Genomic DNA, 25,306 nt, shown 5'->3' on the forward strand with positions numbered 1-25,306 from the left:
CTAATCTTTTTCCCCTTTAATGGACATTAAAATTTAAAGGAAAGAGTTAAAATAGAAAATCATTAGCCTACGTATTAGGAACACAATCTTTTTTGTGCTTCTCGACATACACAAAATGCAACATATATCAAATTCTTAAAAAAAAATTCCTTGACAAAACGTACACGTGATGTGACGTCATAAAGGGCAGCCTTTTAAACCCTAAAAACTTTAACGTGTTAATGTTCTATCCATTGATTAAGCACATATGGAAAGAAACAAACAAACTTTAAAGTAAATCATAAAAATGTAATGTTTATTTTAATCTATGTTAGAGACAATGTCATGTGCATGTTGACAACCTCTGTTGATGAATAGTCATAATGTAACAATCTTGTGATATTTGATTTCGATGTTACATAATAAAATCGCAATAAAATATTTAGCTTCACAAACTGAACATTGTAATGCTATGGGAATTTTATTTATAAATATGTTCAGAAGAAATGTTATTAATAATTTCAGAGAATTTTCAATCTATACACATCCACCCCAACATATTTTTTCTGTGAAAGAATTAAATGCTTGAGGATTACACATTCTCTTTTGATAAATTACCACACTTTTCCCATTGAAAATAATTTACATGACTGTGTTACAAATGTAGTTCACAGTGGCAATACAGTCTCTAAAAGTTGAACAACAAAAGTGATATTTTAAAGACCAAGAGTGTAAACAATTTAAAACATCACCGCTCATCCTTTACAGTAAACCTCAGATATTTTGTCTTCTTCCCACAAACCTGTACTCTTAGACACTATCAAAATCATGATGAACTTTCAGACCTTACAAACATTTTATAATTTCAACAACATTAGTGATCCCTGCTTTAATAAGGTTTTAAGGTGCAATCATTTACAAATTCTTAGAGGTATCTTAGAACAAGATCGTTATCTAAATCAAGACAAAAAGGCCACATGACTAAATGTTAGGCAGATCTTTAGAGGCAATAGGCCTGCATTGCCCCCCTTCATAATTAAAGTGAAGACCCTGTGCAACTGCACTGAATCCATTACATCTCTGAGACAAAAAAGCACAGAGAGAAGATGAACATGGCTACGTGTGCCCTGGGGTGACAGTACCTATAGTAACACTCCTCAACGAGGACAGGTCTTATGGGAAAAGTACCCTTGTGTTGTCAGGTCACCAAACTCATTGCCATTTAAAACTGAGAGAAGGATCTGTTGTAGGCCTGAAAGTTCTGCTGAAGCGCCACAAGAGAACTGCGTAGCTGTGAAGAAGAAACCAGCAAAAATAAACAATAACATAAGTTACTTCTCAACCAAACAGTATAAAGTATAGAGCTAGAGGTTAAACTAACAACATAAGATCAACTTTTTCTGGTGAAGAACTGCCAAATGAGACAGGACGGACGTTCTCACTGATGTGTAATTGTGAACAACCAAAGTATGTTTTGCATTTGCATGTTTTTGCATAGTGCGTTTAATAAAACACCTAAACATACCTGTTCTAGAAGGTTAATGGAGTCCTGCAGTACTGCCCTCAGTAAATGCGCTTCTTCTCGACTTCTGTGTGGCATACCCTGTCTGGGGCCTAAGTCAGGAGCTAAACTACTGTATATAAAAACATGAAGTCAGTTTTGTTCATAATAATTAACAAAATTTACAATATGAAAGAGCCATTACCTAGACTCTACTCCCTCCTTCATTCTGTGCTTGGTGTTCAGATACAAACGGTGAGCGACATCTTCCATGGCCCAAAGTTTAAAGAACAGCCCCAAGTTCAGAACCACCAGAACAAAAAGTCTGAGAGGCAAAACAATGTGACATTTAATAAGCATATTATTATTTTAAGTCACATTTCCAAATCATCATTTTAAAAACTGGCAGTTTTTCTTCCATGTTTCGCACGGCAGCCATAAGATGCACATATTTATTTTGGAAACCATGCTAAAAGACTGCTATATTCACACAGCAGAGTTTCTATTTTTACCACTGCAGCACAATGAACTCATTTCATTGCACCTTGAACCCATTTATGAATTTGTAATCTTTTGCAAAATAGCAACATATGAAATACACAGTGAAAATTGATGGGATTTTAGGTTCCAAACACTGTTTTATTCAGTAAATCTGCCTGAATCGAGTTTAATTTTGCAGTCAAATTATGTTTGGTGTAAACTAGGAGTACCCAACCCTGCTCCTGGCGATCGACTGTGCTGCAGCGTTTAGCTCCAATCCTAATCAAACACACCTGAAGCAACTAATTAAGGTCTTCAGGCTCACTTAAAAATTAAAGGCAGGTGTGTTTGATTAGGGTAGGAGCCAAACTTTGCAGGACAGTCGATCGCCAGGAGCAGGGTTGGGCACCCCTGTAAACCATTTACCATTTAAATGTGCTCCCCTTCCTTATGCAAATCAAGAGTATTAACTCTCAATAGGCAAATTCTAATAATCATTTTATGATTTAAGGTTGTTATTAGAGGAAAAACTCAATGTAGTAACCAAGTTTTTTTGTCAGTGTCATAGCATTAAGCTTACACAGCCTATTGTATGTATGATGTGTGAAACAAGCTTTAGAGTAAATGATGTCTTACATTAAGCTCATACCAAATACAATCGAAGTGATGTTCTGTCTGTGTTGTGTGTTCTTTATATCCATGGCACCTGTAATGTAAGATGCAAATCATGCAATGCAAGTCCAATTGTTATAAGTCAAATACACAATAGCCCCTTTCACACATAAAGACTTTACTAGTAAATTACCAGTAAATTACTGTTAAGAGATCATGTATAAACAATACCTTTTCAAAAATACTGGTAAATTCATTCTGGCAATTTACCGGTATGAGACATTGTAAAATTACCAGTAAATTGCTGGAATGATGCTGTGTGTGAATGCAAGAAAGAATATTACTGGCTTGAGAACATACAAGTTCAGAACGCGGTAATGTAAAATGTCTAATCCGGGGCCAATAACAAAATTCTTACACAGAGGACACATTTATTCCACGCGGTGTATTTTGGTTTGAAATCGTGTAATGTGATGTCTCGCTGCATGAATCAAAAACGCTGCATGAATGTGAACGTCTGACACAAAAATGACAACATCAACAAAAACATTGATTGCATATACCCCTCCAAGTTAGCAAACACAACACCAGGAGGCACAGCAGTTTAGGGGTCATTTCTGGTTAATGATGTCACAGAATTGACCAGTATTTTGAAAAGGATGGAGTGTCATTGCCTATGTGAGCATTTTTGTATTTACTTGTAAAGTCGTTCTGGTAATTTTATGGCAATTTACCGGTATTAACGTTTAAAAGGGGCTAATATCTTCAATGTTTGCTTAAATATTATAAAGCATAGGCCATAAAATAAACATCGTATTAGTGTGAACATTTTTTGGTGGTTTAATCTGTATTTTAAGCCCACTACCCAGCAGCATATATATTGGATTCAGAGATAAAAAAAAAATACACATATATTTATACCTATGGGGCCGGCTCTCTGCTGATCTGAGTCTGCGCTGTACTGCTTCCCTGGTTTCATGTGCTCTTGTAGGGTGCGACTGTAAGTTCTTCGCCTCCTTCGCAAACCACCCGTCTTTCCAGCATCTCCGCTTCCTTGAGTCAACTCTGCCTCCTCTTCTAGCAGCTCTGCCTCTGAAATGTGCATTATGAGGTGAAGATCATTGAAAAGTTTTTATTTTGGGTAATTTGATCGACTAGGTATCTGGCTTTTGGCAGTCCTATAGTTTAGCAATTAAATGGCCTTGCAGGCAATGGATCTAATTGATGCATTTCACCAATAGGAAACGGACACATTCACGCTGCTAATAGCCCTCCCTAGGTACTCTGATCAGGTCACTAATGTTGATTACTCTTTCTGATTCCCTAATCCAACATCCCATGGCAGATAAGCTCTTAGCTAACTTTTTTCCCAGTTGATGAGAAAAACGCTGAGCACAATCTGCAGTTCTGCTCATTTTAATTGAACTACATTAGTTTTGGGCTATGGCTTTAGATCGTTATTTTGTTTTGAGTGGTTTTGCACCGAAGGATATATACACTCAGACAAGGCAATGGATTCCAGACTGGGCCACTAGAAAGCAGTGCTACTGACACTTTTATAGGTTTTTAATAATATTAATTAATATTTTGAAAGGGCTTATATTTACATTTTGTTTAATTTTAAAGTTTTAGTTTAGTTTTTAGTGTGTTTTTGTCTTTTTGATTTCTATATAATTTTTATTTCAGTTTTAGTTGAATTATTTTAGTACATCAAGTTAATGACAAGAAAAAGAGAATGAAAAATGTTGTCTCTAAGTTTGTTGTTTTTATATTTTATTTTACTTCACTTAATACTTATTTTATTAACATATTTATGGTTTTATTTTTATTTTATGAAAAACTACAAATTACCCTGCAAACTCTTTGAAGTGAAACAATAAACACTTAAAAGATATAATTAGTGAAATCTAGATCCATTAGGTCACGACTTTGTCAAATGGCAAATTTAGTCATGTAGAAAATGGCCATAATCTACAATCCAAGATGTGAAACAGAGAAGTGAAGAGGGAAAATAGAGGGTTAGGGAAGATACAAATAAATTGCATTATACCAACCAAGGTGTCTAAAGTAGTCTTCTAGGCCACTCCAGGAGTTTTTCGTGATAAAAGATTTAACAAGACCCCAGGGCTGCTTTTTGTATTTGACATCAGTGTAAATCCTGCATGGAGCAATAATGAGTTCAACTATTTACTAAATTGCTCTTACATCAAGAATGTCAGTGTCACAGTCATAATAAAAGCAGTTAGATATGAGGACACCGCTTACCTGAGTCTGCACTTGTGCTTGGAGTTGCGGATGATACAGTAGCGATTCTGGGTGTAGAAGTAGTCATGGTATGGTACATCGTGTGTGTAGACCTCCGAATCTATCATGTAGTACTGACCCTCCCTTGACTCTTTATATAGTGTCTTAAATACACAAAGAAGAGAAATCAGAAAATATTCCACATACATGCACAGGATGAATTTACACAGCTGCACAATACAGATGTCAGATGTTTGGATTGCTAAATATGGTTCTGTTCAGTTTACTTAGGATTGAAATACACTGTCTTCTTTCAATTTTGGACAAAGTGACTACCTTAAATATTCAAGACTATGACTATAAACAAATTTATTTGCAAATATACAAATGAAATCTTTAAAGACACCAGACAAAGTCTATATATTTACTAGCAATTTTTACAGGCATTAATCAAGGCTATTTATTAAAGTGTTCATATAAATATTATGCAATCTTATTCAATCCTGTGTGCTGCTGTATGTACAAGACAATTTGAGAGTCAATCCTACACATTCATTGTATGAATGTAGACATAGTCATCAGACATGTCATTACTGTATAAAAAAAATCTAATTGATAACATCAACTTTAAACTGCAATTAGCACAATCATATCAAATAATTGGATGAAGGTGATTTTTTAAATGCAGCACACCTACAGTCTTTTTATTGTTAAAAATGTAAATTGTTGCATAATATAAATGGAAACAAAAGCCATCTTAATGGTTACATGTTTTTAAATTATTCTATGCATCACAGACTAAGAGTTGAAAGGCCACAATGTACTGTATATTAAGTTCAGTTTAAATGGTTCTGGCAAACTACTTTGTTTCATGGATTTCACACAAAAACAACTGACAAAGCACAGAAAACTAACCTAGACACAGCTATTTGTCAGATTTGCAAGATAATATTGACAACAACAGGTGTGCTAATATTATTAAAATTATCAAATCAACAACCACAGCTCCTTCCTGCTAACTATGTCTCTAACTGTCCTGCTAAATATAAATGTGACATAACCAAATACTGCACATTAATAGAAGGTGCAATCAACAAAACACAGCCTTTCCATAAGGTTTACATTTTTTATTTTATTTTTACAATTAGTTTGACACACAAGAGATTTTGAAACAAAGCCATAGAGACTCTAACCTGGGTTTCTGTAGCAGTGGAGAACTTGCCAACCAGGGGGTTATTAATGGTGATGGTGTAGTTCAAAGTCCTTTTCATACCTCCAGAGGCCTCCCTTTGCCAAGAGGTAGAGCTTGCACCTGACAAGTAATACGCTTTTGTTACTATAAACAGGATGGCAAAATAATCAAATGTAAAAACTAATGTTGGTATTTTTAACTCAAACTAAAATACTATTAAACATTGTTTTGGTAAGTGAAATAGCACTGATCTAAATAAATAAATGAAAAACATAAAACTTAGAAATATTGCCTTGGAATGTAACTGAAAATAAATAAACATAAATAAAAGCTAAATCTAAATATAAAATGCTAAAACCACAAAACTACTATAACCAAACGTTAAATAAAAACAAAAGATGAACATCTATATAGGAATCAGACTGATTACTGAAGTAGATTATTAATAAGAGAGGTAAAAGGCTAAGAGAAACACACCTATGATCTTCCTGATATCCATAAACCTCCGCACGAAACTAGAATCGGTGAAAAGCAGGTCAAACATCTTCTCAGCACTGATGTGAAAGACCCGGTTCACAAACAGCCTTCCCTGAGACACCGGAGATGCTGTCTCACGTTCTTCCACTACAAGAAATCAATACTGGTGTAAACAAAATGCATCAACACAGCCATGGAATGAGACACATCCAAGACACACACACACATCTCACCCTCCTCCAGGCTGTCGGATCTGCTGTTATCCGAGAGCTGGTCTTCATTGGCATTTAGATCCAGAGAGAGAGCGGAGCGTTTAGACACTCGTTCAGACCCTGAGCGGTTTAATGATAGATTTGGACTGCGCTGATGGAATGGGGTACTGAGAGTGCCGTCCTGTTGAGAGTTTAATACATATATCAAGTTCCACACCGTAAGCTCTGCTTTAAAGACATTGTACTTTCTTTACAAACAAGTCAAATGCAAAGTGCAAAAAGATTAGACAGGTTGATCATTGATATATTGAATACTCAAATTCACAGTGATTTTGTATATTCTTGATAACAGTACTTTAATGAAATGTAAACAAAATAAATAAAATAATTATATTCGATCATTATATATAATATGTTTTTGTAGTTGGTAATTCAAATGTTTTAAATGTTCATAAAAATGTTAACACTTCTCTGGTAAAATCGGCGCCTACTTTATAGTTTAAAGACTGAAATGTATTGAGATTTTTTTCACACTGTGTCACCCAACCCTACCAGTCAATACACAAACAATATTAGGAAAATTTTTCAACATACCCCTCCATTTGCTGAGAGCATGCTTTGTAGTCCAGCTGAAGACTGTGTGTCGTCTCCCTTTGGTGTGGTGGCTTCATGAGGATTGAGCTCCCCTTGGGGAAGACGGAGCGATGTTGGTCTTTCTGGCCTCCCAGTGTTATCCTCTCCACGCATATTCAGACTGCAACAGAGAGATGCGACCTAAAAACCAAGTAACTGATCTCTCAGATGTCCAAACAGGTGTTAATGTAAAGATGTGACTTGGGTGTGTGTGTGCATTTATGTAGTCAACCTGGGCACGGTGGGTGTGACGGTATCTACTGGTGTTTGAAAGCTTTCCATTTCATCATGACTCAATCCTAATTCATTGCCATAATGCTGCTTAACCATCTGCAACAGCTCCAACTTGGTTAGATTCTGCAAAACAGGAAACTTAAACTGAGCAAAGTACACTCACAAGTTTCCGCCCCAGCAGTTGGCACGTTTACTTCTTCTATCTGATCAAAATACAACTTAAAACAAAAAATTCGCTTGACGTCTCCTCAAGTTCCCGTACTGATAGTCATCTAAAGCAGCAGATAAAACAGTCCTAACCTGCTCCACACCTCACTGACCAAGGAGCAAATCTGAATTTGACAGAAATTGAATTTTCTTTTTCATACCATTTTAATTTACGGTTCCGCGGTCGTAACGATAATTGAAGAAAACGTCGGTTACCATAGAAATAAGGCGTATGTTACAGCGACACGCACTGTAAACGTAAATAGACCATAGCCGCGGAGTTACTCGACAATAAGTGACTGCAAAACGCCAATAAAGCCGTATGGAAGCTCACAAACATTCACGTCGTGTTAAAAAAGCGGCCAAACAATCATAATGAAATGCAAAACATTGTTTCGAGGCCGTCTGACACAGACACATTTACAAAACAAACTGAAGCGAAAACATTTTATGGTTTCATAAAGCTCTAACTTTTCCCCACGTATTTACAATTACATCAAATGTTTAAAGAAGTAGTACAGTCTATAATATATTCTAAATTATACGCAACCTTATACAGTGGGTGTCTCCGTCTGGTCACTTACCTGCTGCACGCGAGTAACCTGGAGTTACTTGGAAACCTGCGAGTCGAGCTGAGATCAGGAAGACATGAAAAGCTATAACCGCGCCGCCTAGTGCTGGTCTATTCATTGCTTTTAACAGGATATATGCTTTATCATATCTAGACATTAATTTTCCAGTTATTTCAGCTCTGCAGTTCCGTGTTTGTGTAAGGAAAGAGTCAGTATTGTCTGTTTTAAGATGTAGAAAGCCACGCCTCGGTGGGGTCAATGACCTTAGGTCTATAGGGTATTGTTATGTCTGTTTCCCTTATATGGTATTAATATACAGTACAGACCAAAAGTTTGGAAACATTACTATTTTTAATGTTTTTGAAAGAAGTTTCTTCTGCTCATCAAGCCTGAATTTATTTGATCAAAAATACAGAAAAAAATGTGATATTGTGATATATTATTACAATTTAAAATAATTGTTTTTAAATTTATTATACTTTAAATGATCATTTATTTCTGTGATGCAAAGCTGAATTTTTAGGATCATTATCACATGATCCTTTAGAAATCATTCTAATATAATGATTCATTATCAAAGTTGGAAACAGTTCTGCTGCTTAATATTTTTTCAGAACATGTGATACTTTTTTTTAGGATACTTTGATGAATAAAAAGTAAAAAAAAAAAAAAAGAAGCTATGTTTTTAAAATATAAATATTTTGTAATAACAATATACACTACTGCTCAGTAATTTGGGGTCAGTAATTTTTTTTCTTTCTTTTTTTTAAATAAAATCAGTACTTTTATTCAGCAAGAATGTGTTAAATTGATAAAAAGTGATAGTAAAGAAAATATATTATTAGAATATATATTATTAGAATTTTTTTTATTTTGAATAAATGCAGTTCTTTTTAAACTTTTATTCATCAAATATATTAGACAGCAGAACTGTTTCCAACCCTCATAATAAATCAGAATATTCTAAATGATCATGTGATAGACTGGATGTTACATGTGACACTGAAGGCTGGAGTAATGATGCTGAAAATTCAGCTTTGCATCACAGGAATACATTTTTTTAAGTATATTCAAATAGAAAACTATTATTTTAAGTTGTAATAATATTTCACAATATTACTGTTTTTTTCTGTATTTTTGATCAAATAAATGCAGGCTTGATGAGCAGAAGAAACTTCTTTCAAAAACATTAAAAATAGTAATGTTTCCAAACTTTTGGTCTGTACTGCATGCCACATTAGTAACCGCCCAAGGATCAAATACAGATATATAGTTTGTGTTGGCAATAGAGACTGACTAAATACTGTAAAATTTATAATGGAGAATATGCTGTTTGCTTCTGATATCCCTGCTCCTAATACATATCTATTTCAGATCATTTCAGAATAGCCTGTTTTACAGTAGAAATGTACAGTCATGCACAACCAAGCAGGTAGATGTAAACATGTGAAAAATAATTAAATTATCTGTAATGTGGAAACAGGTTTGAACAATGTTCGTGAGGCAAAAAAAGAAAAATTAAAAAAAATAAAGAAATCACCTTGTCCAGTAGAACATTCTGCCAAAGCTGAAACATACCGTGGTAACTTTTCCCCCTTGCTGAAAATGAGCTGAAGAGAAACTGTGGGAAAATTACAAAATATATATATATATTTTTTTTTTTTCAGAAAAAAAAAAGAATTTATCCCATACATGGAGCCTATCTTCACAAATAAAAAAAGAAAAGAATGAAAAACCTATGATTTATGAACTTCACCTTCTCTGAATCAGTACTGATCTGGATGGCATTTGGTATCCATTTCGCTGTCTTCTCACGTGACATTGAGATGATATCCTGCATATTTACTGTGATCTAAAATAAAGTTAGTTTATTGTCATTTTTCACAAAGCAGAGTGATGGAATCTATAAAAGAAATTAATAACAAAGTATCTTAGCTATGCTCAAACAGCGGCATTTAAGAGCTACAGTGAATATATAATATAATCTTTCTGTGGAACTCACTTTTGTACCACGAAAAACTTGACTGTAGAAACATAAACAATTCTCTGTAAAATAGATGCGTCCTTGTAACAAGATGTCCTTTTGGAGAGCACAAGTGTAGTCTAGAGAAAAAAAGGATCATACAGAAAACATCTAATACACAATTATTGTGGCTCTCCCAACAAACATTTTCAGTAGAGTATACTTCCACGTTTTTTTTTTTTATTTTATCTCTCTGTCTCCCTCTACCAGTCTCACCTGCAATTAGTTTCTCAGACTCAGGCAACTCTTTGAACAACCTCCGAAACTCGTCACACTTTTTTTTATAACAAGTGTAGAGCAATGTTTCAGGTATCTGAGGTTCTGCTATGCACTGCCCACTGACTTTCTGTACCTGTGAGGTAAAAGCACAGCAATAAATATATAAACAGGTTTATACATACAATGTTTGTGAATCTGTGAAGTAGATCGCAGGAACAACAAGTTTCACATGCCCAAGAGCTTACTAATATCTCACAACATTTAGCAATCAATGCCATTTGTGTAATCTCATCATGATACAGTGCTGTAATCTTTTGCAGATATCATTCTCCTAAAGATCATATCTATAAATGGAAGTAAATACAGTGCTGTCATGTGACTTCTACCAATTCAATCTTAGTAAAAGCGTGCATATTAATTCTCACCTCTTCTTCCGAGCTCCATTTGCCTTCCCCAGTTTGACTGTTGTCCTGTGTGAGCTCATTGGCTCTCACTTGTTTGGGTGTTTGGGCCATGTCTTTCGCCTGGTAAAGTAAAACATAGTGGCTTCTATATCAATTTGTTAAAGGTAACAAATGTTTTTCTCATTGAATAATAAGTTAGATTGATCTACTGGCTATTAATGAAACCAACAAGCTCAATCTTATTTTATTTGACTCTTCCACAAATATTTTAGAACTTCTTTCTGCAAATTAAAACTTGCAGAATTAATACTCGCAGACATTCTAAACATCTCTCTTGCAAAAAATAAATAAATAAATAAAAATAAAGCTTATTTTCTCACCAATTGCACTAAAATCAATGTCTGGTTCCCCAAAGAACCTTTAAAAGAAACATTTTTTTCTTATTGTAAGGAACATTATAATTTTCTAAATAACTTTTTTTTCAACTTAAAAAAAATCTTTTAAAAATGCAATGTTCCTCACTGAACCACAGATGCTAACCTTGGCAGAAACATTACAGAACATTAAGATTAAAAAAAAAAAACATGGTAAAGACTAAGGAAAGACTCATCAAAGGCTTATTCTTATATTTTAGCCTACAAAATAGGCTACTTACCTGAGAAGTTAGTGTTCCGCAGGTCCTGGTTATCATCAACTCCAATCGTCGCAGATATTCCAAAAGCACATTAACTTCCGACAGCAATGATCAGTGTCGCTGGAGTGCTGAGGTGTTGACTGTCTACCAGCTAATGAAGCAACGTGCCATTCACCACCGAGAACAACACTTTTGTATCTGCATATTTGACGTATGACACCAAGGAGCCTCCTTCGTTTTTATTATTATTTATCTAAACTACGTATAACACTTAGCCTATATCTTATTAAAAATTAAGAAGTTGACAAAATATTTATTTTAGACATTTATATTTGTATAGCTGTACAGTTTGTATTTTTGTTATATTGGCTAATTTATAAAATTAAAGAATACATAAAAAAACAATATTATATATATTTTACAAATGTAGTAGGCTATGCCTTTATGTTTATGAACATTTAAGTATATAAACATTATGGAATTTTCAAATCGCTCTCACTTGAGGGGTGGCTACGCATAGAAACGGCAGACCCCTCGTAATTTCGATTTATAAAACCAGTTAATAATATAAATTGTAGTGATGTATTAAACAAACATTGTGTGTTCTAATCTTTTATAGCGCTCATGCACAAGTTCAGTCACATAACATTTATCAAAAGACCCGAGAATCTTAAAAGACTACATTATATTGGTTAATGAGGTTCCGACACTTAAGCCCGTTTTCATAGACAGGGCTTAGCCTAAACCAAGATTAGGCAATAGTTCAATTAGGACATTTAAGTCATTTTTATAAACATGCATTAGAAAAAATGCATTACTGGTGTACATCTTTAGACAAAACTAATGCACTGACATGTTTTAAGATCAGTCAGTGCAAGTTTATTTCAGTTGAAACAGCTCAGATTTACATTTTAGTCTAGGTTTAAGCCATGTCTGTGAAACCAGGGGTTAAGGTCATATGAGTTTAAGGCTAGATTTATCTATTGCATTTAATATGATGTGTAACAAGATCAAGTAAAATGACCTAATCATAGGCACAAGTTAGTTATGCCAGTTTATGCAACACATGGAGACTGTATGGACTATAGAAACCAGGCAGGGAACTAGATTAGCCACATTCCAGTTTCAAGAAGAGAAAATGCAATAAGACCAGTTACACAAATTCATTTATATTCACACATTAAATAGACACTTCTGCATGAACATGTTAATCAACCTATGAGAACAAACCAAACTTAAAGGGTGAGAAATGGAAGGAAGGTGTAAGATTGACCCATCAAGTGTTTGGATGAATAGTAGGCTACAGATGCAGGTAGATACTAAATCAGAGATATTCCTACCTTAAAAGCTAAATGGATGTAAATTTATGACAACCTATGTATTACCCTATCAATTTGGGGAATAATTATTTGCTTTTATGATATGCCATTTTATGCAATACCCAAGAACACATCCACTTAAAAACTGTTATTCACAATACTGGTGAATTCATCAGTATTTATTTATATTTTTCCAGGACTCATGTGAACAATGAAGAGGAAGTGTCCTCAAAGAAATATACAGGACAATACTGCAATAAACATCCATACCAAAAAACAACACAAGAAATATGTTTTGCAACCATTAAAACTGTAAATATTCCTGCAGTAAATATAGTGAATCTCTGAAGTCATGTCTTCCAGTCTTCTGTACAGATAAAAATAGAACAATAATTACATCAAGTTATTTAATAACATCCATAGAGAGGATGATCTTTCAAATATAAACTGAAGCAGAGGCTTTGAAGAGGATCACACAGATTGCACATATACACAAATGCACGCGCACACACACACACACACACACAAACAAAGGTATTTTGAGGCCCCCTTAAGAACACTAGAGCATCTACACCACCACAAGATGAACAAAAATGAGGGAAATGTATAAGACAGCCTTCAGACAAAGGAAAAGGACATTGGATGTGTGTGTATAGGGGGATGTGGGTTCCTGCTGCCCTGCCCTGAGAATAATGGCTAGGAACAGACACTTAGTCTTCCAGTGTTCGGAAGGAGTTCTGCATGTCTTCATGGAGCTGAGCATAATCAGCTTTGATCTTCTCCTCACCCTCTTTTACTGGGTCCTGAAATAATATGACAACTTTATTAATTGCTAAAATAAAACAAGATAAGTATAATTATGGAATACAATGATTTCAATTAGTTGAAATAAACCATTTTCTAAATGAATGCACGTTTTTCTGTTTTACAAGAAATTACAATATTTGCATAGCTTTAATGAACAATGAAATTTATTTTCAAATGTGTAAGTCTTTTCAAATACTCCCAGTCAACAAACAGAATACTTATAACTGGAAGCATGTTAAACATTACTAATATAATGTGATTAAACTGAACTGTTTAGCTTGTGAATGATTACTATGAAAGAGGAAGCAAGCTATTGGCATACCAAGCTAATGGAAGTCATAATAAGTCAAGTGGTAGAGAAGTGCACACTAGTTAGGACCCTTAGCAAATTTCCAAAAGGGTTGCAAGTTTACTTACCGGTAAATACATCAAATAATTTGTTAAAACAATTTTATTAAAGTGGCTTGGAGTCTACTGGTTTAGACATAATCAAGGCATGATACATTTTATCATGGGAGACTAAAACACAAACAATGTTTACATCCTGTACCTTGAATTTCATGGAACTGATCCTGTAGAGAATTTCGCCCATGTGTTCCCGGATCATAGCCCAGGTGATCTTATTGTCGGTCTGTGCAGTGGTCTCTACGGCATGACGTGCCATATCATAGAACGCAATCATGTTGGACAAGATACCCACTGTCTTATAGAACGGACAAAACCTGAAAATGACAAATTGAGCATTTCATATCCATACAATCACATGTCATTTGACAAAGCAGTTGAATGATCCTCAATCAGTTTAACACCTGTCATAAGGTGTGTATCCATTTTGCTGCAGGAAATCATCTTTGATTAATTTGGCAACTTCCAGCGTGATCTTATCCGTTTCAGCCAAAGATGCCTATAAATATAAATGTGTTTTACAACTGAAAATACCTGTAATAATACCCCAAAAAGTGATACAAACAGTATACAAACAGTAAATATGAATGAACCCACAAACCCACCTTCCCCACGAGCTGCACAATCTCAGCCAAGTCTTCCTCTTCCTGCAGGATCTCTTTGGCTTTGATACGCAGTGGCACAAATTCAGAATAGTGCTTGTCGTAGTACTCGTCCAGTGCTCGTGTGTACTTACTGTAACTGATGAGCCAGTTCACTGAAGGGAAGTGCTTTCTCTGAGCCAGCTTTTTATCCAGACCCCAAAACACCTGGGAGTGAGAAAGAATGGAAGGATTACAATAACCCTTTATTTCTGCAAGAAGAACATATAATGTTATTATGCTATGAGCCAGTGTATTAAGAAAATCTAAGTGTATTAAGAAAATCTACACTTACTTGTACAATACCAAGAGTAGCAGATGTCACAGGATCTGAGAAATCACCACCAGGGGGAGACACACTGCAGTTACAAAAAAAAAAAGCTTCAGTGAGTCAACATACAATACAGTGACAACATCAGTCATTAATAATAAATCAAAACTTTACCAAAGCATATGATTGAGTCCAACAGATCTACTTACGCTCCCACAATGCTCACACTGCCCTCTCTCTCTGGGTTACCAAGACATTTAACTCGACCAGCACGCTCATAAAACGAAGCCAAACGTGCTCCAAGATAGGCAGGATAACCGCTATCTGTGAACACAAGCACACATTTAGTTTATAATTTCAAGTTTATAATATTTGCTGTCTTGACTGAGATGGTCAGGGTACACATACCAGCAGGCATCTCAGCCAGACGACCGGAGATCTCCCTCAGAGCTTCTGCCCACCGAGAGGTGGAGTCAGCCATCATGCTCACATTGTAGCCCATGTCCCTGAAATACTCAGACAGCGTGATTCCTGGACAGAATAGACACCCATTAATGATGACAACACAGCTGCTGGGTTTTAAAGCACACACATTATTTTTGCATCGAATGTTCAATAAACCTGTGTAAATGGAAGCTTCTCTGGCAGCCACAGGCATGTTGGATGTGTTGGCAACCAAGGCTGTTCTCTTCATGATGCTCTCTACTTTCCCATCCACCTCCATGGTGAGCTATAGAGCAAGAGAACTGTCAATCACCCTGCCATCTATTACAGTGTTTTTGCCGTTGCATACAATGACAGCGCTATTCACCTCAGGGAAATCTCGGAGTACTTCAGACATCTCATTACCACGCTCTCCACAGCCGACGTAGATGATGACATCACTGTTGGAGTACTTGGACAGGGACTGAGAGATCACAGTTTTACCACAACCGAAAGCACCAGGGATGGCAGTGGTCCCTCCCTGCACACACCTGTTAAATCAAACAGTGAGAGTCGAAAGATCTGTTAAACTACCAGACATCAAAGGTTTGGGATTTATTTATTAAGCAATGAATAATTTTATTCAGAAAAAATATATAAAAATGATCAAACGTGAGAGTCAAGACATATATTATGTAACAAATGATTTCAATTTAAAAGAATCCTGAAAAAATGTATCAAGGGTTTCTCAAATATATTAAACAGCATAGCTGTCTTCAACATCAATAGCAATAAATGTTTCTTAAACACCAGTATATTAGAAGGATTTCTGAAGGATCATGTGACACTGAAGACTGGAGTGATTGCGACTGAAAATTTAGATTCACCATCGCAGGTATAAATTACATTTTAAAACATATTCTAATAGAAAACTGTTGTATTTTTATCAAACGGTTGTAATATTTCACAATACTACTTTTTTTTTATATATATACATATATTTGATCAAATAAATGCAGCCTTGAGGACTATAAGAGACTTCTTTCAAAAACACTAAAATGACCCCATATCTTTATTGTTTACAATATCCACTTTCAAAATACTATACTGTACTACATTCTTTTCTTATAATTATTTAAACCAAATATTGTGATGTTTAAGAAAATCCTCTATTATTATTAAAAAATTCTTTGGGGAAAATTAAGCTTTTAAAATGCATGATTTGTCCATTATGTGTCATCTGAACATTGAGCCGCCTATTATTATGAAAAATTACATTTGCAATTACCTTTTTTTCCCCTTTTATATATATTAGTTTTAACTTATATTATAAAATTTCCTATGGAATCATTTCACACAGCGTGACTCACGGAAAAAGGGCGTCCAGTACCCGCTGTCCAGTCAGCAGAGGGTGATTTGCAGGAAGTTTCTCGGTGACTGGCCGGACCTGACGCACTGGCCACACTTGCACCATGGTGTACTTCTCTTTTACCCCCTCAAACTCCAACTCCAACACCACATCCTGACAAATACACATTCACATCGACTTCTGTGTCACAGTAATTATCATTTTACTAAAAAGATGTACATTTTATTATCCTCACCGAGACATCATAGTTTCCAGGTGGTGCTACGTATGTGACAGTTCCTCGGCTTCTTGGTGGTAACATTATTTTGTGTTTAATAAGAGAGTTTTCAAACACCGTACCATAGATATCACCTCCAGTGATGTGACTGCCAACCTGGACACAGAAACAACAGCTTAAAACCATTCAATCATCTGATTAATCGCCAGTGGAGTTTCTTTAAAAGGGGTTTGGGTTATATGCAGAGCTGTAGGTGCTACACACAGCCAGGAACAGCACAAACTGTATTGTTGCTAAGATTTCATAGTATAATGATCTTTTTAAATCGCAAAAAAATGTGGATACTCATGATATGACCCCTTAAAGCTACTAAGTGATTTGCCTTCTTGGAACCTGAAAGGATGTTAAATCATAACCAAAAAAACAAACAAACAAACAAAAAAACAGCACAACTATCATAACAAAAGCTGAACTTGTCAAACATCAATAATTTAGTATCTTAACTTAAAACAAATCTTTCACTTACTCGCATGCTCTTGCATGGAGAGAACTCCCATTTCAGATCACGGTTAAGGGCACCAATGTTGACTCCTCTAGGAATGTAGATACTTTGGGTGAGGTCATTGATGTCTTTGAGGGGACGCTGAATACCATCAAAGATGGAGCCCATGATTCCTGGTCCTAACTCCACAGAGAGGGGCTTCCCTGTGCGCAGGACAGGGTCACCAACCGACACACCAGCTGACGAAAGCTCAGGAAAACTACAATACTATTGAACAGATTCTACGCATTGTGTACGACATAAACCACACAAAATATGTACTGTACTACGATAAGAATAGGATACATGTCTCTTCATAGACCTGAATGGTGGCCATGTCACCCTCCAGTCTAATGATCTCTCCCACAAGCTCACTGTGGCCCACTCGCACCAGCTCATACATGGCAGCTCCTGCCATACTGGAGGCCGTCACCACTATAACACAGTTAGTGAGTCAGTAATATGATAATCAAAAATTACTTGTGAACATTTAAAGTTATTTTTTACTTTATATTTACTTAGCTATTGTTCAACTTTAACTATTCAATTATATATATATATATATATATATATATATATATATATATATATATATATATATATATATATATATATATAAAATATCAGAATCTCTGGTGGCATAATGATAAATCAAAACAATTAAAAAAAAACATGAATCAAAACATAAAATAAGAAATCTAACGCTCAACACAATTCAAAATAATAAAATCAAATAATAAAATCAAATAAAAACGATGACATCTGAATTCCTACTAACCAGGTCCAGATACGCCATGCACATATCCGAATTGTCCCTCCCGCTCTTCATCTCGGATCTTGGGAAGCTTGGAGAAGTCCATTTTAAATGTGTCTAATACAAAATGAAGCAAAACAACAACAACCACCTTACTTTCTATACTAAAGTCCATAAACTAAAGTCCATATATATTTATACAACATTTATATGTACTGTAGGACAAACATGGAACACAGTCACATGACCAAGGGCACATGACCCTGACTGTAAATCAGAAGTTGGGAAAACAGACAGTTGAGCAAATCTGGAAAAACTGTTTTGTAGTGGCGATCTATGACAGAACAAATTCTTTTTAGTTGAGAACCAGTCAATGTTCTGTAAAAACAATTCATGACACTGACACCTCAATTCATAAAAATAGCCATATTTCTTGTTATTCCTCAAGAACCTCAAGAGGAAGCAGTCTAACTTGCAGCTTTTGTGAATTTATAATCACATGATGCTCCTATATCAGGGATTACTGGGGACGAATGGTCTAAACTGGTATGAAACATGTTCCGATCAGTTTTCTGTCAGTACAGAACAAAACTGTACAAACATGTGGTCTGTTGACCTAGTATGCTGTTGTTAATTGGAAAACAGCAGGCAGCGTTTGTGTGTCAAAACCTAGTAAGCTTACGGATAGCCTATTTGGGCATCAAATATCACAGTGCCCAAATACAATCGTCTACATAAATACATATTCTCCAGATGTTCTCAAAGATCGCACTGGATATCGAGCTGCACAGAGAAAATGCTGATAGAATTTGACCTTTGCCGAAAATCGAAGGTATTTTTGTCTCCCATTAATAAAGCGAGTAATGTGATCCATCTCATGTGTTCGTGAACATTTGAAATTATTACAAAGATAATATAACGTTACTGAAATTATCCAGCAATCTGTTTAGCATCCAAGTGGGTTATTATTCTCAGTGCTGCACATGTAAGTTCACGTTATTAATGTTAACGACTGCAATGAGCTGCATGCAGGAGGGATGCGAGAAATGATTCAGCGACACAGCACACAATGTACCAGTAAAATTAAGTGTTATATGACTGTTATAATATATAAAAATATATATAAAGAAAATCTGAGAAAATCATATTTTCTGTTTGACTAACTCGTGAAAAAATAAAAAATAAAATAAATGATTATCGTTTAAAAAATGTGTCAATACCTCATATAATGAGACAGTCCTGTGTCCAGATGCTTTGGTCAGATGAGACGTGAAGAAGAACAAGAAAAGTCAGCTGACTTCATTCAGTCGTTTGTTGTCGTCACAGCCGAGCGCCAACCTCCCGCTCTCTCTCGTGAGAAAGTGACTAAAACTGCATTTCATCGACTGGCCGCTTGAGGCTGGCTGCAAAAGGGAGTCAGTTCCATAGACTCCCCATGTTAAAATGCCCAACTTTACAGCAGGAAAAAACTGAAAAAATGATTTTGGTCTAAATAGCTAATTTTGCCCTTCATGACAACTGTGAGGGGGGTGAATTTTTTTATAACTCATCCGTTTAAATTATATTAAGACTTAAAGTTCTGCATAATTAAGGGCGTGGTCACTTGAGTGACAGGGAGATTGCCGCTGCTGACACTGCCGTCGCGCTAGGTGGGCGTGGCTGCAGCAGCTAGCTCCCGCCTTTTTGCCCATTTTTGATTGTCCGGGAGAGTCGCGCGGTGACGCGCTGCCAAGATGGCGACGGCCCGCTCTACACACTTTAGGCTTCAAAAACTCTCTTCAGTAGTCTACGGGTGACGTCACGGAAACTACGTCCATATTTTTTTACAGTCTATGGTCACAGCACGTCCCCTCACTGCAGAAGACAAGATCCAGGTCCAGGGGGCGGAGTTGGATCTACGTTCAGGGGGCGGAGTCATATACATATAAATAATGAATAATTATTTATAATTATTATTTATATGTCTATGGGCGGAGTTGGATCTACGTTCAGGGGGCGGAGTTGGATCTACGTTCAGTGGGCGGAGTTGGATCTAGTCCCACTGCATTTAGATTGGACATATAGCAGATTAACGTCATACATATTCACGTCCTACTTACTATTGTTTCCGCATTGAGTCGTAAGTAAAGTTATTCTTTTGACGGAAAAATAAACTTGCTAAGAACTTTTTTTTAAAATAACACTTTAAATGCTTAGTTACAAACACTGTAGGCTAGTCGGGCGCACATAATTATGGGCAAGTACCAAATATTATAATATTTTCATTTGGATGAACGTTTGTATTAATTTCAAAAACATTATAACTACCTAAATAAAAAATAGAATCATACCTTTCACAATGCCTGAAATGCCCGTAGTTTCTTGTTACAAGTAAGAATAAAAACAAGTGTGTTTTTTGATTGGCTAAATCTTACCCTCTCAGTAGTCCACTCTGACTTCAAATTAATAAGGCACATCTGCTTTTATTGGAATGGTAATAAATCATGTGTCTACTACATATTTTCTAATCAAGTAGAAAATAGGTGTGCTTTCATCTACTGATCATGAACATTAATAGACAACTACATGTGACTAAAATATAGTCAAAATCCTATGTTGTAAAAGATGACGTGCTATGCAGGCTATTTTCAGTAAGAAATTATTTGCCCAACCTCTCTCTCTTCACTGTTCCCACATCTCAGACCTCAAATAAATAAAGTATTACATTTTTAGACAGTTTTAAAGTAAAGAAATAAAGAGTAAAGAAAATACTATGCACAACTTATTGAAACAACCAGTTCTTTATTTAACCATGTTAGATCACAAGTATCCTTGTAAGATCCACTCTCATTGGATCCATGCACATCTCATAGGTGACCCATTTCAACCTCAAAAAAGTGAGTTGTCACTGAAAAGTGAGGAGTTTGCATCTATTGCACTACATGCACAAAACACTCAAAGAAGGTCAGCACAGATTTGGCAGAACTCGCTGCAGGAGCCTTGGTGGGTGTCGAATTCCCCTCTTCTTCCTCGACCTACATATCCTACAGGTTTAGCAAAGAAAGAAAAAAAAATATTCCAATGGTCATTATTTTTGTAATGTTTTAATTCATCATTGAAAGCAAAACACCACATGGCAACAACTACCACTGCATACCTGGAATACAATTTTTGAATATGTCTCCACACTGCATATAAGTTTCCAGTCTGTACATTTTGTAGAACTCTGCCTTGTAGTATGAAAAGAAAGCACTCCAATTTGTGACACCTGTAGACATGTAAAAGTACACACATTCAAAAATCCACAAGGCTGGAATTCATTAACCAGCTGTTCAAGCAAATAACATAAGAATTTCTTAAAAATACGTAAAAAGTTATGCAAAACTACTAGGGAACACTTACTGTCAAGCCAAAGAAAATGGGCTCGTCTCCTTAAGGCTTCCCCCGTCACAAGGTCTCTGAAGCGAGTGCACACAAGGGCCAGTGTCAGAATTGCCTCGTCACCCTCCTGAAGAACAACATTGATAAAAATGTTTTTACAGATGCTGGCAACTGTAAGCAAACAAAAAGGAGAAATATGAAGATTTTGTCTTTGTTCTGGGCATTCATGTTTGTAGTGGGTTATGTATATAAAAAATATATGTATATAATAAAAAAAGGATAATGTCCCGTCTGTTTTCATTGTGAAGTAAATAACATAGTGATCGGGACAAGGTGAAGTCAAGATTGTATAAAAACCACATACTCCCTGTAAAAGGAATACAAAGACCAGTATGCTGAGAGCAGTGTTTGGTGTAACTACTTACTAAGTAAATAGTTACTGTAATTTAATAATAGTTACTTCATATGTAATTGAACTAAAACTGTGTATAGACTGCAGAACATTTATACACAATTAAATAGTGAATTTAACATCAGCATTTAAAGTCTAATATTAAAATGCATGCTTTTTATGTAGCCTTCTCACTTTAAATACTTTGTCCAATTCTCACAATAAACTAGTTGTGTATTAGCATGAATAATGCTGGGATATTGCCTGTTTATTATTACTTAAAAAGCACATATTAATGTCTTATTCTTCAAAACCTTATTCCAAATACTTAATCCTAACCGATTCTTAAACTAAACAACTACTTTTCTACATATTACTAAGCAATAATTAGGAGTATATTGTGGAAAAATAGTCAATAGTGAGAATTGGACCCTAATCTAAAGTGTGAACAGAATAATTTATATAGTTACTTGAAAGAATTAAAAGAAACATTTCATGTCTATCTTTGTATCATTAACTTGTCAAGGTTGATATAGGATTTAGAAAGTAATTAGTAATAAGAAATTGAGTACTTTTTGGTCATTTGTACAGTAACCTACACTAATGTAATTAGTAACTAATTAATTACTTTATTTTTTGAGTAACTTACCCAACACTGGATAAGAGTTAAAATTTCTAAAATGTATAATTGCTAGTGACTCAGACATTATACCACAAGAATCCCATGCTCCTTGAGACAACCGTTCATGTAGTTCACTTGGTCCTTCTTGAGTCTTCCCTATAACACAGTAAATGGTGTCAGAAATAAAACGAAGAAAGTTAAAACTTTGGAAAGACAGCATGGTTTTGCAAATCTGGTTCTCACCTTTTATGGCTAATGCACTTTAAAATTAAGTTCAGCCATCACTCACGAATGGATTTTCCTTATACAGTAACTGTGTTTGGCAATAACAGTGAAAATGTGTCTGTTCTCTACACTGCAAGTTGCACTTGACAATTAGGAATTCTGCAAATGAAAAAAAAAAAAACAAAAAAAAAATATATATATATATATATATATATAATAAAGGGATAAAATTTTAGTAACATTGGCATAAGTTGTGGTACTGCAGGCATGATAGAACTGGTTAAATAAATTAAAAAAATAATACATTATTTGGATAATGTCAATTATTGATAAGAAAATTCTGTGTAGGACTTATGACAAAGGCTGATGAAAGATGCATGTTAAAAGAGGTCAACAATACGTTATTGTATTGTTCAAGTCTTACAATACTATGAGGCTTACATTAAACAAATTAGGTTAATAAGCAACTGTTAACGTCAGTAAAATAATATTAAAGGGTTAGTTCACCCAGATAGCAAAATTATATAATTAATAACTTACCCTCATGTTGTTTCAAACCCGTAAGACCTCCGTTTATCTTTGGAAAACAGTTTAAGATATTTTAGATTTAGTCAGAGAGCTCTCAGTCCCTCCATTGAAGCTGTGTGTACGGTCTACTGTCCATGTCCAGAAAGGTAAGAAAAACATCATCAAAGTAGTCCATGTGACATCAGAGGGTCAGTTAGAATTTTTTGAAGCATCAAAAATAAATTTTGGTACAAAAATAGCAAAAAAAACGATGACTTTATTCAGCATTGTCTTCTCTTCCGTGTCTGTTGAGAGAGAGAGTTCAAAACAAAGCAGTCTGGTTATCCGGTTCGCGAACGAATCATTCAGTTCACCAAATCGAACTGAATCGTTTTAAACGGTTCGCATCTCTAATACGCATTAATCCACAAATTACTTAAGCTGTTAACTTTTTTAATGTGGCTGACACTCCCTCTGAGTTCAAACAAACCAATATCCCGGAGTAATTCATTTACTCAAACAGTACACTGACTGAACTGCTGTGAAGAGAGAACTGAAGATGAACACCGAGCCGAACATATCTAAGCATGAACATATCTGGTACTCAAAAAAAACAATCTTTTTTTAATCTCATTTTAAAGTTGATGCAAAGTGAAGTTAATCACAGTTTTTCTTTGAGATTTTCCATAATAAAATGTTAATTACTCTAGTTCATTACTTGATATTTTGAAAAAAGTTATTTCTTAGAATTTTGTTAAAAGTCGATAATTTCTCATTTCAGGTGAAGATGCACCATCAGATTCAGGCTTTTTAAGAGTTGTGCTGATTGGAAAGACTGGAAATGGAAAAAGTGAAACAGGAAACACAATCCTGGGGAGAGAAGAGTTTCATACTGAAGTCAGTTCAGATTCTGTAACAACTGTCTGCATGAAAGGAATTGGAGAAGTTCAGGGTAGGTCGTAGCTGTTGTTGATACTCCAGGTCTCTTCAACACCACACTGTCAAATGAAAATGTGCTGGAAGAAATTGTGAAATGTGTTTCACTGTCAGCACCTGGACCACATGTCTTCATTATTGTCTTGAGTGTGGGAAGATTTACCAATGAAGAGAAAAACACTGTGGATCTTATAAAAATGATTTTTGAATGCTGCACAGTTCAGCACTGTTCTGTTCACAAGAGGAGACTATCTGAAAAATAAAACAATAGAACAGTATGTAGAGAAAAGTAAAAATGCTGATCTCAAGAAATTGGTCAGGGACTGTGGAAACAGGTTTTTAGTTTTTAATAACAAAGACAAAAAAGATAATGCACAAGTTACTTGGCTTTTGAACATGATTGAAGAGGTTTAAAAATCTAATAAGGGCCAATATTTCACAAACAGCATGTTTGAGGAAGCAGAGATGTCCATTAAAAAAAGGTTGGAGGAAATACTGAAAGAAAAAGAATGTGAAATCCAGACAAAATATGACATGGAAATGGAAACCATGATGGAGAGACTAGACAAAGAGAAATATAAACAAGAACAAGAAAAGCTTAAAGATGAGCAAAAGCGTGTCATGGCAGAATTAAAAAAGAAACAAGAAGAGGAAACTAAAAGGAAACGTTTGGAGGAACAAAGGAGGATTTGGGAGGAAGAGGAAGAGAGACAGAGATGGGAAAGAAGAATAAAAGAACATGAACATGACAAAAAGGAGATTCAAGAGAACCTTAAACAACAGCAGAGAGAATGGGAAGAGGAAACAAAAAACAGATGAGAGAACGAGAGGAAGAGGAAAGAAGGAGAAAAGAGCGGCATGAGGATCAACTGAGGGAAAAACAAGAGGAACTGGA

The 25,306-nt window shown here is 35.3% G+C and overlaps 2 protein-coding genes and 1 pseudogene across 3 annotated transcripts; 1 reads left to right on the plus strand and 2 right to left on the minus strand.

Moving 5' to 3' along the window:
* Positions 1-274: 274 nt before the first annotated feature.
* LOC132116075 (protein Aster-C-like) lies at positions 275-11,764 on the minus strand. 2 transcript variants are annotated; one of them, XM_059524652.1, is made up of 18 exons: positions 11,645-11,764; positions 11,011-11,109; positions 10,583-10,718; positions 10,346-10,446; positions 10,100-10,195; positions 9,884-9,964; positions 7,563-7,687; positions 7,292-7,451; positions 6,719-6,878; positions 6,486-6,632; positions 6,010-6,128; positions 4,838-4,980; positions 4,627-4,730; positions 3,494-3,664; positions 2,597-2,666; positions 1,686-1,805; positions 1,505-1,610; positions 275-1,270 (listed from the first exon to the last, which is right to left on the minus strand). In XM_059524652.1, exons 1-18 carry the CDS (start codon positions 11,678-11,680, stop codon positions 1,202-1,204), a joined length of 2,043 nt encoding a protein of 680 aa, XP_059380635.1. In that variant the 5' UTR covers positions 11,681-11,764; the 3' UTR covers positions 275-1,201. The 2 variants fall into 2 exon arrangements, with proteins under 2 accessions (XP_059380635.1, XP_059380634.1); XM_059524651.1 differs by having other exon boundaries at positions 1,505-1,613.
* A 1,342-nt stretch (positions 11,765-13,106) lies between these two features.
* On the minus strand, positions 13,107-19,697 carry LOC132116076 (V-type proton ATPase catalytic subunit A-like). The gene is made up of 15 exons (XM_059524653.1): positions 19,591-19,697; positions 18,395-18,487; positions 17,923-18,051; positions 17,602-17,816; positions 17,094-17,231; positions 16,860-17,011; positions 15,878-16,040; positions 15,688-15,796; positions 15,475-15,597; positions 15,276-15,390; positions 15,091-15,154; positions 14,760-14,963; positions 14,559-14,653; positions 14,300-14,471; positions 13,107-13,745 (listed from the first exon to the last, which is right to left on the minus strand). Exons 2-15 carry the CDS (start codon positions 18,474-18,476, stop codon positions 13,653-13,655), a joined length of 1,854 nt encoding a protein of 617 aa, XP_059380636.1. The 5' UTR covers positions 18,477-18,487; positions 19,591-19,697; the 3' UTR covers positions 13,107-13,652.
* A 4,365-nt stretch (positions 19,698-24,062) lies between these two features.
* On the plus strand, positions 24,063-25,230 carry LOC132115630 (GTPase IMAP family member 7-like; annotated as a pseudogene).
* The last annotated feature ends 76 nt before the right edge of the window (positions 25,231-25,306 follow it).

The sequence above is a fragment of the Carassius carassius genome, chromosome 35, assembly GCF_963082965.1.
Source record: "Carassius carassius chromosome 35, fCarCar2.1, whole genome shotgun sequence".
NCBI lineage: Eukaryota > Metazoa > Chordata > Actinopteri > Cypriniformes > Cyprinidae > Carassius > Carassius carassius.